We start from the raw sequence: 15,498 nt of genomic DNA, 5'->3' as shown, positions 1-15,498 counted from the left end.
CATGTTTTATTAAAACAAGTACTTAGGAGATTAAAACCTGGTCCATCCCTTGAAATATAAACCACAGCACAGACTCAACCTCTATCAGAGCCTGAAGAATCTCTACCATCAGACTGGAGGCTTAAATCTAAATCTTAAACGCACACTACTTCAATTAGTTTAAAATTTGATTTCTATAAGGCAAATCTTAAATACTAAAAAGGAACATTAAGAGCACAATCGTGGAACAAAACCATTAAAAGTGCATAATGAATCAACATATGCTATTAATTGCATTGTTTCTTCCAGCTCTTAATCACAATTAAGGAAGACACAACAAAGAATCATTCTTAAGAATTAAAATGCAATAGAACAGTGGGGGTGTTCAGACACATAATAGCAAACATTTACCATCCAACTGTTCTGCAGCTGCAAGGAAGATATTTTTTAGCAATTGATTTAGGATATTACCCAGAGTGTCTCCCTAGATAGCCATGGAATTTTGAAAAAACTGAGGGTACTTTTAACACCAGACACTGGGAATGGAGACCCAAGAGGAATGGCAGGGCAACTACTCTGAAGTCATTTCCATAAACGACTGTCATCTAAACCCAAAAGCTCTTTTTTAATGCACATCTTTAAATTCTGCACAAGCTGCATGGGTAGAAGCTAAGTTGTATCTTAAATGGTTCTTTATTATAAATTAAGAGCCCTTTAGAGCTGTCTTTCCCTAGCAGTGCAGAGAAGAGTGAGCACACAGCAAAATGATGCACTGCAGTAAAATCACATCCCATCCTAGCTCAGCTGAACTTCACCAGATTTCCCAACAGAATGCTAGCTGACACTATAATGAAGATTCATGCTACCAGTATAATTAAGGATGAAACAATTCATCAAAATTTACTATTTTGCTCTCCTTTTTCAATTGTTGAACATCAGTATTATTTTGAAACTCCAAGATTTTTCAAAATTAAGTCTTTGAAGTGTTCACAGTTTTACAGAGAACATCTAAGAAAACATGCTTGGAAGCCCTCTTTGGGAATTGTTCTGTTTAAGAAACAGTCAGTGCAATAGATTAACTGGCCAGTGGGCAAATTATGCAGTGTGAGTGAAAGGCTAATCCTGCTTGGGCTGGTAACACTTGTGTGACATCCAGTCCCACTGACAGTGACAGGATTAGAACCAGCAGCAGCAATAGCACAAGGGACACCACCACAAACACAAAGACCACACACCACTGCATCCTCCAATGCACAAGGAGCAGGAAACACCAGTAATATTCCTAAGCATGCAAACTTTTCATGCACACAAACCTAAACACATTCAGGGACAATGCTCAGGACCAAATTTTCTATAAACTTCAGGAGCAATTTAATGCAGCAAGTCTCAGCTGATACCAGTTCCTAATCAAATGTGGTAGACTCCAAATCAACTCTTCAGTAATGTAAATTATCCTTTTGAAAGTCTTTTTTGGAACCTTTTTAAGTTAATGTGTGAAGTTTTGCAGAAAATGTGTCACTTTCTCTTTGAACAAGTCTTTCTTTCATGGTACAGCACCATAAGGTAAATTATCTTTGAGGAACATAAAGCACACTCAAGTCACTCCTTTCTTTTGAATGTAGGACATCTGAAAATTGATGGAAATTTTATTGGCCCTGGGTCATAATGTTTAACAGGTTTATCTAATTTCATTCCAGAGCATTTACATAGTCATATACATTTTCTCCTTTCTAATCATAACCATCCTTTGACTTTTTTAAAGCAGTATAGAAAAGTGCAGGGAAAGGACAGCAAGTTTTCTGCACCCAAAACTTCAGGAGCATTTGCAGTACATTTCTTGAGAATAAACAATATGAACTTAAAACATATGAAGGTCACATTGAGAAATTAGTTAGAATAGAGCCAAGAGCTAATCCTGTTAGATTAAGTTAGACCAGTTTTTTGAAATCATAGCCTTAAATTTTTATCATCTCTGCAGATCAGTAAATGCAAATACACTAGAGAAAAATAAAAAACTAAAATTGAAAGAGTATTTGAAAATCACCATCATCTTATCTGAACAGATATAAGGGTGACAGAAGAATAATAATGTTTTATCTGCTTATCAAAGTATTTAGAAGGAAAAAAATAATTCAAAATCTGCCTATGGCCCACTTTTTCTGACTTTGTGTCACATTTACTTTGAATAAATTTTGCTTTTTTATTATAAACTAGCGAGACAAACATTTGTTATCCACTGTCACAATGAGATAGAACTGCTATAGGCAAAGCTACTAGACATGTGTCTTTTTAGAAAATATGAGACTGGGGCTATTGGGTGTAAAGGAAAGACTGGAACCCTTGCTATTGTGGAAAATTGGAAGAAACATCATTTTATCATAATGACAGTTGTCATTGGCGTTTTGTGTCTTCTCAAAGAAGTTCAAAATGTTTTCTTGATACGATGGCAAAGGCTGTTAAATAAATACATTTTTCCCACTTCAGCAGCATTTTTCAGGACTCTGCAAGCACACAGAGCACAGCTTTTATCTAACTAGGGAGCACACTGGGAGCAATACAAACAGCAATCCTTGCAAGTGCAGGGTGCAGCACTCGGGAAACCAGAGCAGATCACCTGGCAAGTGAAGCTGCAAGGCTGTGTCAGAGCTGTGGCCCCTCAGGCACTGCGCTCACCTGCAGGTAAATACTTGAGCTGGTTGTTTGCCAGGCGGAGGTGCCGCAGGGACCTCAGGCGGCCGATCTCGGGACACACAATCTCCAGGGCATTGTCACTCAGGTCCAGAAACTGCAGCTTAACCAGGGAGCCAATGGCTTGTGAGAGAACACATTAAAACACGAATGTGACCCAAGAGCAACATTAAAATCTTCACAGGACTGTGAGAGGAGGACAAGCCACAGTACCCAACAGCTGTGTCTGAGCACATCTCGAGGTGTTAAAGCCAGTCTCACGAGTCAGTGACATCAATTGTGGAAACGCTGCTCTAGCTAACAAATAGCTCTGCTGGCAGTGAGACAGGGGTAACAAACACAGAGATGTACACAACACTCCCATCTCCACATTCTCCTTAGACAATTCTGCTCTGAAACAGCTTTCTCCATTCTCCTCCTTTGACTCTATCCAATTTATATTCAGAAAGAGCATAAATTGAACACAAATTCCTCAAGTTGGGAGCAGAATTGCAATTAAGACGAGGAAAAGAAACTAGTTCTTGCTCCTTTGGGTTTCAAATCTGTCATGATCTAAACTAGTAGAGTATTTAGGGTGGTAACTGCCTGAAAGCAACAGACACTCTGGATTTCTGGTTTCTGCAGATGAGTGTCATTTAGCCTTTTCACTTTCTGCAATTAGAATTGGAGCAAGCAGCATTTAGGTGCATTTGAGAATTCATTAAAAGAATTTAACATAGCATAAACAAGGACATTATCAACTAAAAGCTACACTGGTATATTTCGTATGAAAACCTTTCATGTTTTATGGGAAAATAAAAGGAAAAATAGGCCTCTTCAAAGAAGAAAAGTGAATATTTTATGATTCCTGCCACTTATGGTGAGCTGGTAGATTACTTACCTTCAGGTACAACAACTATGTTATTTGAATGAAGGTACCTGGGGGGAGGAGAAAAAGCAGAGGACACCACCTGTTACCCTCAAGGACTTCTGCTGCATTATCAGTTTGCAAAATATCCAGTTTCAGACTGAAAGAACACCCTCAAAGCCATTCCTCCCTATGACCACAAAAGCTGTGGAAACTGTATAAACTGGCAATGGACAGGTACTTAAGTTTCACTTGGATTATTAAATGATTAGCATAAAAATAAAAGAAAATTACATACAATTATGTAAAACAAATCATTCACAGTTACAATAATAATGGGCTTTAATTTTTAAAGTCATATGGAGGAAAACAAAAAGGGAAAAGACCACGCAGAGAGAATAACCAGAATAAATCATTTTTGATCATCAGGTTAAATGCTGGCCAAGAAAAGAAAAAAAAGCCCCCACCTACACAAGTTACACAATTACAAACATTTTACCCTGCACATAAACTCTCACACCTTCAGTGAAGAAATAAGCACATGATCTATTCACTGAAAGTGGGATTTTCAAACTTAAAGTACATTTTTCAAAAGAAAAACCCAATCTTACACATGGTTATTTATGCAGCTACAGAGGGTGGCCAGATCTCTCACTAAGAATATTCAGCACCCTCTGATGGAGCACTTCCAGTACTTCTGGTAACATAAACACTGATCTTAGATCTTGCACATTTCAGATTTCAATCATCATTGCTGCAAAAGAACAATTGGATCGTGTAGAAAATAACAGTAACAAAAATTTCCAATACTGATATCCAACTGCACAGGAATACTAAGTACTCCATGTTCAATAGCTGAGGCACACATGGAATTATTTTCACGGCATGTTTTCTCCTAGTGTATTCCAAGAGCATTTCCTAAAGTAGGAGCCTTTCTTTTCAGGGAGAAGGGAAAAGACATATGAACATTTCAACTGCATGGGGCACTTGAACCTCCTCTTTCTCTTTAAAAATTGTAGTTTGCTAAAAACAAATCTAAGACTAGCATACATGATTGTAGAAACATAGGATGAGAATTCTCCTACCCATTTCAGCTGCAGCTCCTGAAAGTATTTGTGAACTACTTCACTTAAGCTAAATAAAAACTGTATTATGAGGAGCTACACCTCACAGCCCAGCATCAGGGGCATGATATACAAAGAAAAACACACAAGCAAAATAACTAAGGATGCAACTTTTAGGAAAATAATTTAAGTTTGTCTCTCAAAATCGAAAACCACTATAACAAATTGTTCTTTAAGTAAATCCTCATTTTGTGGTCTCATCCCCAACAACAAAACACCTTTATTGTCTCATCAAAAACTGGTTTGTCCTATAAGAGCTGCACAAACCACAGGCCCATTGCAGCTCTCTCTAGACCATCAGAATGTGTGGGATAATGGTGGGACAACTGAACACCAAATAATTAGGCTTGAATCCTATAAATCAGGGTTTGTAACAAATTATTTTAAGGTGCAATTTAAACAGGTTTTCCTAAAAGCAGTATCAAATAACACAGAGGTCTCCTGATGCCCAGTGGCAAATCATGATATCAAATACAAAAATATTTATTTCACTGCTTCAGAGCACAAACACTCAAGACAGAGACATGATGAGAGAGGAGACTCTCTGGAGTGAGTCAGAGACTGCAGTGACCTACAAACCAGCTCAGTTACACTGTGGGCACAGGCACCAGAGAGGTGGGGTTAAAGGGCCACACAAGGGTGACAAGATCAGGCAGCTGAGGGCATTGACTCCTCAGATAAACACCTCCCGTGTGGAGCCCACCATTAAACAAATAAAGTCAATGCTCCATCAGTTACTCATCTGAAACTGAGCCAAGGGGCTTCAAAGGGGAGGATACCCCTTTTAACCCCCCCACTGCTAATCCTACCACAGAAGGGAATCACAACTTCGTAAGAAGGGGAGGGAAGGAAACATCATCTCAGGGGCTTACTTAAATTAATTGTCAAAATAATCCAGTTCATGGGACATCCATTTATTGGACAAGACTGGATGAACTGCTCTGCCTACAGCAAGCATCACTCCATAGTCACTATCCCTACATGCTCATCCCTGCTCCTATTTGACAATCTGTGACTTGGTTCCACAAACTGATTACTACAATCAGCAATACTAAGATCATAAAACCCCTGGGAGCTGGGGTGGGAATAAGCACTAGGGATGGGCTGGAGGCTGTAACCTGTTCCTCTGGCTCTGTCACAACCCTCTGACCACTGCACTGGGAGGTTCCAGGGGTTTATCAGTGTGACAAGTCCACACAGAATTTATGAGGGAAGTTTATTTCCCTTAGCAGTACAGACACTGGTATAAAGGTTCTTCTCATACAATAAACAATACATTTAAACAAAAAATTAAATTGGACCGCATATGTCTCCTTCAGAAAAAAAGCCCATCAGCAAACAAATTGAGAAAACACAACAGCAAAAAAATCACCCTTTCCTGCCCTCCATGAAAGCCCTCCACACTTAAGAGACAAATTACGTGCAAGTAATACATTCTAGATTATTTTAAGATGAGACAGATAAGCATAATAAAAATATATTAGAACTCCTACACAAACTCACAATTCCACGAGGTTGGGAAGCTTCTGTGCAAGGTTTTCTGGCTGAAAAAGAGTTAGAGATTTTTTTTTAGGTTTCGAAACAAAAACCAGACACACAAACATTGTGTACCCGAGTAATTTTAATCACCATACTACAAAATGTCAGCAGGAAAAATGGCAACAAGGAATGTCTGTACAAAACCCTGGTTTCATACCCCCAAGTATCCATCAGGGCAATCTCAGATGTATCCTGGGTGAGCAATTCACTACTGAACACAACTACAGCCTGGAAGTGACATTATCATGCCCTCAGCAAAATGGGAATCAGAGCTCTGAGACTGTGAAGATGGATTACCTCATCTCCTTTTGAAAATATATTCAAATAAATGAATTAGTTGAAAGGTAGAGATTGCTAAGAAGTTGCAGCCTTTCTTTACAGACTTAAAGCAGAACACAACTTAAAGAACTACACAAGATGTCTAACCAGAATGTATTTTATAATGCTGCTAAACTGGGAAATGACCTACAATCTTTGTGTAGCTTAATCAATTACCACTAAGCCAGAACTGCTGAATCCATCAAACTAGATTTTCATATTTACATATTAACATGCATATCATTTCCTAACTGCCAACTGATCCCTAGCTGCAATTCTCTTCCTTGGTGGCATTTATAACCATGAACACATATCACAAAATTGGCTTCACAAGTTTCAGATGTCGTGTTGGAAACTGCACTCAAAATTATTCAAAGTTGAGACAGTTTTATTGCTTAAGAAACCTGCTTTAACATAGATTTGTTTTACTGAAAAAAGGGGGTTACAACATTGATCTACGCAGAAATGACTGCATTTTTAAAGCAGCTTCACCACACAATTAAATTCCTGTTAAAACTGGAAATTTTCACGTGAATAAACACGATGCGTGACACTTTAAAGAGCTATATTATCTAAAACATGTAACTTCGCGTCCCTAACTTGATGATGGAGGGATATGCCGTCCTGACGAAGGTTAACATTGTCACTCAGCGAACGTGGCCCACGCTAGAGCCGAGCTCAAAGCCCAGACCGCTCGGCTCGCGAGCAGCGAGCGATGGCTCAGGCCCAGAGGGGCGGGCGGGGCGCAGCCCCCGCTGCGGTGACGTCACACGCGGCAGGCTGGAGCTGCGGCTGATCCGGGGCTGCCCCCTGGCGGCAGCGCCGCCGCAGCGCAGTCACCGCCCCGGCCCGGCCGCATCCCAGCCGGGCAAACACCGCAGCTCCCACCGGCAAAATGGGCTCGAGCACAACGGATTCCAGCTTCAGCTGGGGAAAAAAAAAAAAAAAAGGGGGGGGGGGCGGGCAAAACCAAATTCACTGCCATGCTGCAGCCGTTATGACGATAAGGATGTTAACCGGAAGCACAAACTGTCAGAACAGGACAGCATCATGAATTCGGAGGTACTAAATCAAGAACAATTATTCTTATCTTGCTTCCAACAGAGCAAACAAGGCAAAGACCTATTTCCTTTTAATAGATGCAGAAATTGGGTACTGGAAGGTTCAGTTTATTAAGGATTAACTGAGAAGTGGAAGATTTGATGCTGGAATACAGGTGTGCTGTATGGCTCCTTGATCCATTCATTATGTCACAGCACTCCATCACTTCCATCTTGCCAGTGAAGACAAAAATGAAATTATTCTTAGCCAAGGTAAATTCTGTCAGCATAACTATCCCAGACCTTTCATAGGAGTCATCTGTCAAGGACAGGAGTCATTTGAGAAGAGTAAAGAACAAAAGCTGATTTAGTAATTTATTTTCAGAATTCTGAAGGAATGAATCAGTGGGACAAAAGTACCACCAAACTTTAGAGAAATACGGTGCAGGTTCCATTTTGACGGTTTTCAATACAGTGTAGGCAATTTAAAATGTTTATTGATGAGCTATTGCTCATCACCTTGCATTAGAGAAATACAAGGAAGACAAACCTTCCTTCAATAATTTAATTGTTTTCAGATGAGATTTCCACTCCCCGCAGAGCACCTAACTTACCCCGACTTTAACTAAAACTGAGAGCACTACGTGTCCTACCAGAAGTGGACATTGAAAAACCTCATTATGAAATTCTGCTTTGTAAAAATATCTATGATTTGTTTTCCCCAATTCCTCCTGTTTTCTCCTCTCCATCAATCTCTCAACCTTTTCTCCCAGGCCATGCTCTCTAAAGGTCCCTTCACTGCTGCTCTCCAGGTTCTCTCCAATTCACCCAGGCTGCTCATGAGTATTAAACTCTCTGCTCCAGCTTGTGCTTTAACAGTATCCAATAATTACTTCCTTCTGCTTTTAATGGAGATTGTGAAACTTTCCACGTTCCAAAAAGACATCTGCCTTTTTTTGTAACATGCTGCTGACTTGATCTATTTTGGTCCACTACAACTTCCAACATCCCTTCTGTGGAACAGATGCTCAGTGAATGACACCCAAATTTGTTTGCCTTGTTCCAACAATAGTGCTGAGCACTTGAATGAGATCCCAACAAGGCACATTATGAGCAAGTTATCCTGATTGCTGTGAATCTAATCATGCTCTGCTTCACGCTGTTTGAAAGCAATTTTGCCTAAGTATGATCTACATTTTAACTTTTGTTTCAGTTTCTTTATCCAGGTCTTAACACTTATATACAAAACCCTCCTTACTGTTTCATCTTTTGAGCAGTACAAAGTCTGTGAACCTTACTGCACTACATCATCACTGAATTTCACAAAGCGTCAAGGCAGAGCTGTTTACAGTATTTGGCTAATTTTATAGCAGTTTTGATTTGCAACTATGAATCCTATCCTCCTGTTAAATTATTACTCATTATTAAATTAGTGCCCAAAACCAGAGTGCTAAAATAATTCCTTACAGTACATGTCAACTGAAGTGACTCCTTCAAGATGAAGAAAAGGCATAAAATATCCAGAATACTTTCAGCTTTTGGCCCTTGAGGTGGAATACTGGACTTGTTCTAGGAAGCCCTGAAAACTGTACAATTTTGATGAATTTTAAGTACTCATGCCCTACAGCTCCTCTACCATTGCTACTATTGTACCTCTCATACCATGGAAGAGCCCCCCAAGAAAACCAACCACCAAATCCAAATCAATCAAGCAACCAAAAATCAAAACTTGGGGACTTGAGCCTGTTGACAGTGGCAAGTTCTGGCTCTATCCTATAGAGCCTTACCAGCTCAGAACATCTCTCACAGTTCTTTAACTGCCCCACACTGAATTTTGAGGTTACAGCATTGACTCAGGGTGAAAATTTCTTCAGTTCAGGGAAAACCAACAAAAACAGAAGAAATCCCAACAGAAAATCCCACATTAACTGTGACATTAGCTGACATATAACTGTGTTCTCCTGTCAACAGCAGCCCATAGATTCAAGTTTTTACTGGCACCTTAACAGCAGGTTTGGAATTAGACCCTGGGATTGACACTGCCTTTGAAATTAGGCACACACCAAGGGAAAACCCATTCAGCTTCATGAAGAAATGCAGAATATACTGCATAGCATCACCTAACAGGAGAAACTGATCACTTACGAGAGTGAAATGTATAGGTTAAAAAAAAAAAAACCAACAAAACAACAAGCCTGACAAAAAAATCCCCAGAAGGTCTTGAGAGCTTGAAAAGAGCAACCATAAAAATTCATTAACTTCCATTTATTCTTCTCTACATTACCTATTCAAGTTCAAATATTCATATCTTACAGCTGATGACATCATTCAGGGTCAGATTATCTAGAATATCACTTTCAAAAATCCGAATTCCTAAACACACAGACAGTAAACATTGCAATAAAGAGACTGTCGTACCAAAGTGGTCAGGGAATTCCTTTTCATGTAAAGTCTCTCCAAGTACTGCAGCCCTTCATCTTTCAGTAACTCCAGAGGGAAGTGATGGAGATTTCGGTAATTTAAGAACAAGTTCTTGTGCCTTTCCAGCTTTGCCTCAGAGATTGTTTTACACAGTTCTGATGCCATGACTAAGCACCACATCTACTGCATCACATCTTCTGAGAGCAGACCCATTTCTAGGAGACAAAAAGAGGAAAAAAGCCCAGTATTACCAAGGTGTAGCCATGCTTTCATTTCCAGGAAGAGTTCCTGAGTACAGATTATCTGATAATTTACCTAAACACACTTGTTCCAGTTAATATACAAAGTCCCTAGAACATCCACACCATGAGCTATGTTAGAAACAAGTCTTAAACTATTTTCTGGATTAAGCTTCAGTGCATAATAGGACCTAAAATAACAAAAACTTTGGGTATATTTAATGCTCCATGTTTGAAGGACCTTTCAGATTATTTTGTCAAAACTGTCATCCCAAAGGAAAAAAAAAAAAAAGGCAACTTCTATTAACCATTACTGATGTCCCACATCCATCCTGTCACATGTGCTTAAAAAAAAAAGAACACACAGGTAAGAAAAACACACAATTAATAGAAGATTTTAGTCTCAGATGACTAAAAGCAATATTATATTGTAAGGCAGTAAGACAAAAGGCAATGAAAGTTTGAAGTGCTTTCCCATATAAAACTAGTGGAATAATTTACCAGTTCAAAGAGATAACTGGGATAGATAGCCAGTAAAGCCATTTAAAAATAATACACTAATATATGAGAAGCCTGAATCTTGCAGTGAGAAAATTTATAAAGGGTTAGATAAGACAGCAGATTTTCAGCTTGCTCTACTAAAAATAAAACCAGAAAGAACAAAGTGCCAAGCTTTAACTGACAATTTCAAAACAAGAAAACAAAAGCAGGAAGACAAACTAAAAATTAACTCATATCTGAAACCTGACTTTATTCAACTTGTTTTTCACATATAACCAAAATTCAAGTCATTATTATACTGTCTAGATTTAGACAACAATGGCAATGCTGCATCTTTTCAACTATCTCATAAAAAAAATAATAAACCTAGACTATTCATTAATTTAATGTTACTATTTTTCTACAGACTTGTATATATAAATTAATTACCATTAACAAAAGGCAAGGACTCAGAACGGCTTCCCACCAATAACATTTTCTATTTTAGTTCAATCCTTTACTGAAGGAGAGGTTTCTAATCCTAACAGATAGTGGAAGTGAAGTGGTCCTGAATCATAAATCCCATCTGATGATGGGCATGGTACACAAAACTCCAGCTGAAGACTGATAGCCCAACCATACACGTAAATTAAACTACTTCATTAATTTGAGTAGATTCCCTTGATTTGCAGATAACAGCTCTTAGCAGTGATCTGTGTCCTTCTGGGCCAATACACATTTGTGGGGTTTTAAAGAGGTTTTTAACCATTGCCTTCATTAGCTGTTTTAGGGAACAGGGCACACACACTGGCCCTTGGCACTCCTAACATTAAAGATCTCTTCATCCAGAAGATCAAGGAAATGAAGCCATTACAATTCCCAACTCTAGTTCTGTGATCAACATTAAAATAATTCCTGAAAAAGCATTAGAATTTTTAATGGGCATAATCTTAAGTATTTATTATTAACTCTACAATACATAGACAAGGTAAAGGAAAGCTCATCTTTCTCTGATTTTTTTAAAATCAGAAGCTGAGAAGTGACAAAATATAAGTATAAATATCCAACAGCCTTTCAATTTGTCCAGAGATGGTTTGCAGGTGTCCTGCACTCGTGGGTTTCACTTCAAAGAGTTGTGACTGCATCGAACAACTGCATATTTAGCCATGGCACACACGGGTACACAGACACGCAACACCACAGATGCAAAGTCCACTCACTCTTACTTCAAAGGAACCTCCTCCTACTCCCTTCCACCACCAGCCAAACTTTTTCTGTCTCAGTTATCTTTTTCTAAGGATGAGGAGCAGCCTTACCAAAGAGGAACAGCCACAACCATGGTCTTTAAGAGGAGTAAAATAGAGGGATGAGGGCTGATAGCACCCAGTGACCATGGCCCTGTGAGGGGCCGGGTCCTTCAGGGAAGGGCGAGGAGAAAAGGGAAGGGGGCACGGGGGAGAGGGGGTGAATGGGGGGAAAGATGGGAAAGAGGGAAAGAAATGGGAGAGGGTGGCAGCGGGCAAGGGGGACATGGAGAAGAGAAAGAAGAAACGGGGAGACAAGAGAGAGGAGGGGATCGGGCCCGGCCACAGCGCGCAACCCCTCACGGAGAGGCGCGCTCCGCCTGGCAGACAGCAGGGGCAGAGCACCGGAGACAACCTCCCACCGTCAGGACCCGATCGCCCTGGCCCTGTCCCCGTAACCCCCTCGGCCCGGCCGGGTCATTGCCACTCACCGGGGCCGCCGCAGCGGGAGCGGCGCCGCCGCCGGCCCAGGGACCTGGGGGCGGGACGGGACGGGCCGGGCCGCGCGAGACCGCGGCCTCCGCGCGGCTCTCGCGAGACACCGCCCCGCCCCGCCGCGGACAGCAGCCAATCACAAGGCTCCGTCTCTCCCGCCTCCCTCTGCCAGCCAATGGGAGTGCACCGCCCCTCAGCGTCGCACCCGCCCCTCACTGTGGGCTGAGGGGGAGGCGGCGGTTCTGGCTGTTCGGTGGAGTCGCGGTGTGTGCCGGTGTTCAGGTGTTCCCGGTGCCTCCCGGTGCAGCTTCATGAGCGAATACGTGGGCTCCACTTGCCTCCCCGCGTGTTCACACAACCCCCGGTACTAACAAATCATCCCTGTTTAATCGCTGACAAAGAAGAACATAATTTGCTGATAAAAATTGTGGTTAGGGACCACCCTCTACGTTTGGTGCAGCTGCCGCTGCTTTTTATTCCTGTGTTTAAAACAGAATGGAGACGCTCAGGGGGTCTTGCCTGCACCCACGACCTGCCCATCATGACCATTTTTACCCATGATAGTTGCCCTGTGGAAATGTTTTGATTCTAGGGTGACACATAAAGGCTTCTTTGTGTCTTGTCAGTTCTCTGCTGACAGCAAATTCGCTCATCCTCAGGGTATTTAACATCACCGGGTATTAAAAAGTTGCTTTTTGCTGAAGATTACCTCTACAACTGGCCAAAATAAGAATCTCCACTGCAGAAATCCTCTTTCTAGTTTCCATAGACTAATTAACATAAACTGGTCCTAACAAGATTCATGCAGCAGGTCTGCAGGGTTACCATGATGAACACCTTGCAGAAGACATTTCTTCCATATATTCACATAACTTTCACTTGAAATAAATCAACATGCAGAAAAGCTTGAGATCTTTTCCCTCACAGACTCATTTCTCTCCTTTTCAGTTCTAAATAAAGAATAGCAGCGCTTAATGGCTCATTTGTCATTTTCCTGCACTTGAAAGGCAATAATTGATTGTGACAACTACACTTGCTCCATCTTACTTTGCAATCACAGTCTTTTTGGAGTTTTTTTTCTGAAAAAAACAGATTGGGTTTTGTTGAAATAATTTACCCTTCAAAATTCACCATCCTCCATATTTATCATATCATTCTGTACACATGATTTCTTGCAGTGGTTGACAGCACTTGTCTATTTTTTTTCAGCTGATGTTACAAAGTGACCTGCTTGTAGACCACCATGGTTTTAAAAACAGCAAATACATCACACTTCTTAATGTCACTTTGGTCTCGCACTATAAATATCTGAGAAATCAGAAGTTAAGCTTATTTCAGATCGAAGTAGGAGCTGAATATGGAGACTTTCGGCAACACGTCCTTCAGAGAGAATTCAATGTGTCAAACCAAGTGTACTTCTCCAGGTTATTGAGTCATTGACTGGGACAGAAACTGTGTTTCTGTCTTCTTCTACTGAAAAAGAAAAGGAAAGATGATGCTTTATTTCCTGGGAGACCTGCTCTTAACAGAGCCAGGATACTTAATGTGTTTATTTACACATATGTTGTAATGGTTTGGGGGATTTTGAGAGAGTAACAGGTAGGAGGAAAGATTACTGCACTCTGATATTGTTGAGAGCAAATTTTGTCTTTTCTTCTCACACCAACACACAGCACTTTTTCTTGTGTCTTTCCCCCTGAAAGGTCACTCTGTTGTTTTGTGTAGCCTGAATCATCACACCCATTCATTCTCTGTTTTTGCCCCTCAACCAATACCATGGTGATTTCTAAAAAGTGCTGCTCTCAGATCTGCAAGCTGATCCCTGAAGCTCCGATCCTGCACAGCACAGGTGCCCAGTCTTGCTGGTGTAGTCACAAGGTTAGAACTGATGAGCAGAGCAGGGATATTGGAATCTGATCTTCTGGTGAGGAGAGCCTTTGCTTCATGGTTGCCAAGTCATTCTCATCTAACATGTCAGACTAGTGCGACCTTTCTAGGTAAATTTTACTGGTTTTTTTACCCTAGTTTAATTCTTATTCTTGTGCTTCTGTGAGCACAGGGGGTTTGACTTTTCTGTCCTGCTAAGAAAGATGGCAGATCTTACCTGTGTCTACATAAAAAACCTAATAAAACCTGCTTTGAAATGCACAAATAAAGTAGATGCATTCAAGTAGTTTGCAGTTGATGGCAATTTGAAGATCCACCATTATTTGGTGGTTTGCTGGAACAAATCCAGTGAAGCTGGAGCTTCACTGGTGATCCCTTGTGCCTGCTGAAATCACACAAATCAGATGAAGACATTGTGAATAAAAAGAGATAATGCTATACCAGATTTATCACACAAGGTAACTAATAGAGAATGACAACTTTGGGGACAGACAATTAGAAATATCTTTGCATAGTAAAAGTTTATGCAAACATTTTCTTTTGTTTTGCCAACTGAAACATGAAGAAATTATTTTTATTGAGGTTTTTATGACAGGTTTTCTAGCTCTCAGTGTCACAGATCTACAAGATCCAAAGAATCTCAGTGAACTTCCGAATTTGAGTTCTGAACACTGTGAGGTTCTGCCTCCCTAATAATCCTGCATGAGTTTTTTCCACCCAGTGCTGTGGATACCACTTACATTGAATCATGTGCATTAAATTAGACTTTGTAAATTTGGAATATGATAAAAATACCCACTTTGCAATTAAAGGTCAGTTTTTAGCAGCAGGAAAATTCAGTGTGATTGATGCACGACAGCAAGAGAATGTTTCTCCTTTAAGGTCAAGTAATTACCAAGTATTTTTATTCTCTGCTCTTCAGTGTGTCAAGTAGCAGTACAAAATAGGCTTTCTTGGACACCACTATGTTCTGAGAATTATGGTAAGGCAAAAATCTGCCAGTAAACACTGAGTTCATGCAGCTGTGCTTGGTGCAGAGAGGTCCTGTGGGCTGGAGGAATCTTCTAGGCACAGAACAATGCAGTGATCAACAGATGGAGTTTCAGCTTTAGGTTCTGGGGTGTACAAGTGTTAGCACAAGTATGTGAAGCAGTAGTGACCCACTGGACTGCCTGGTGCATCTGTTGGGTCTCACAG

At 40.6% G+C, this 15,498-nt stretch overlaps 1 protein-coding gene across 4 annotated transcripts in view; it reads right to left on the bottom strand.

The window, feature by feature from the left end:
- Positions 1-12,450, bottom strand: part of LRRC28 (leucine rich repeat containing 28) — a 49,924-nt gene extending 37,474 nt beyond the window's left edge. For 3 of the 4 annotated variants that reach the window (XM_062501177.1, XM_062501180.1, XM_062501181.1), the window contains exons 1-4: positions 9,954-10,971; positions 6,142-6,182; positions 3,548-3,585; positions 2,653-2,790 (exon numbers count right to left, since the gene is read on the bottom strand). In XM_062501177.1, coding sequence (XP_062357161.1) covers positions 2,653-2,790; positions 3,548-3,585; positions 6,142-6,182; positions 9,954-10,136 — 400 coding nt within the window. In that variant the 5' untranslated portion in view covers positions 10,137-10,971. Of the gene's footprint in view, positions 1-2,652; positions 2,791-3,547; positions 3,586-6,141; positions 6,183-9,953; positions 10,972-12,410 lie in introns of those variants that run through there. The other variant, XM_062501178.1, reaches the window with a different exon arrangement.
- Positions 12,451-15,498: the final 3,048 nt, after the last annotated feature.

Source organism: Cinclus cinclus, chromosome 13 (assembly GCF_963662255.1).
Source record: "Cinclus cinclus chromosome 13, bCinCin1.1, whole genome shotgun sequence".
NCBI classification, from domain to species: Eukaryota; Metazoa; Chordata; class Aves; order Passeriformes; family Cinclidae; genus Cinclus; species Cinclus cinclus.
This window is presented reverse-complemented; position numbering and strand designations above follow the sequence as displayed.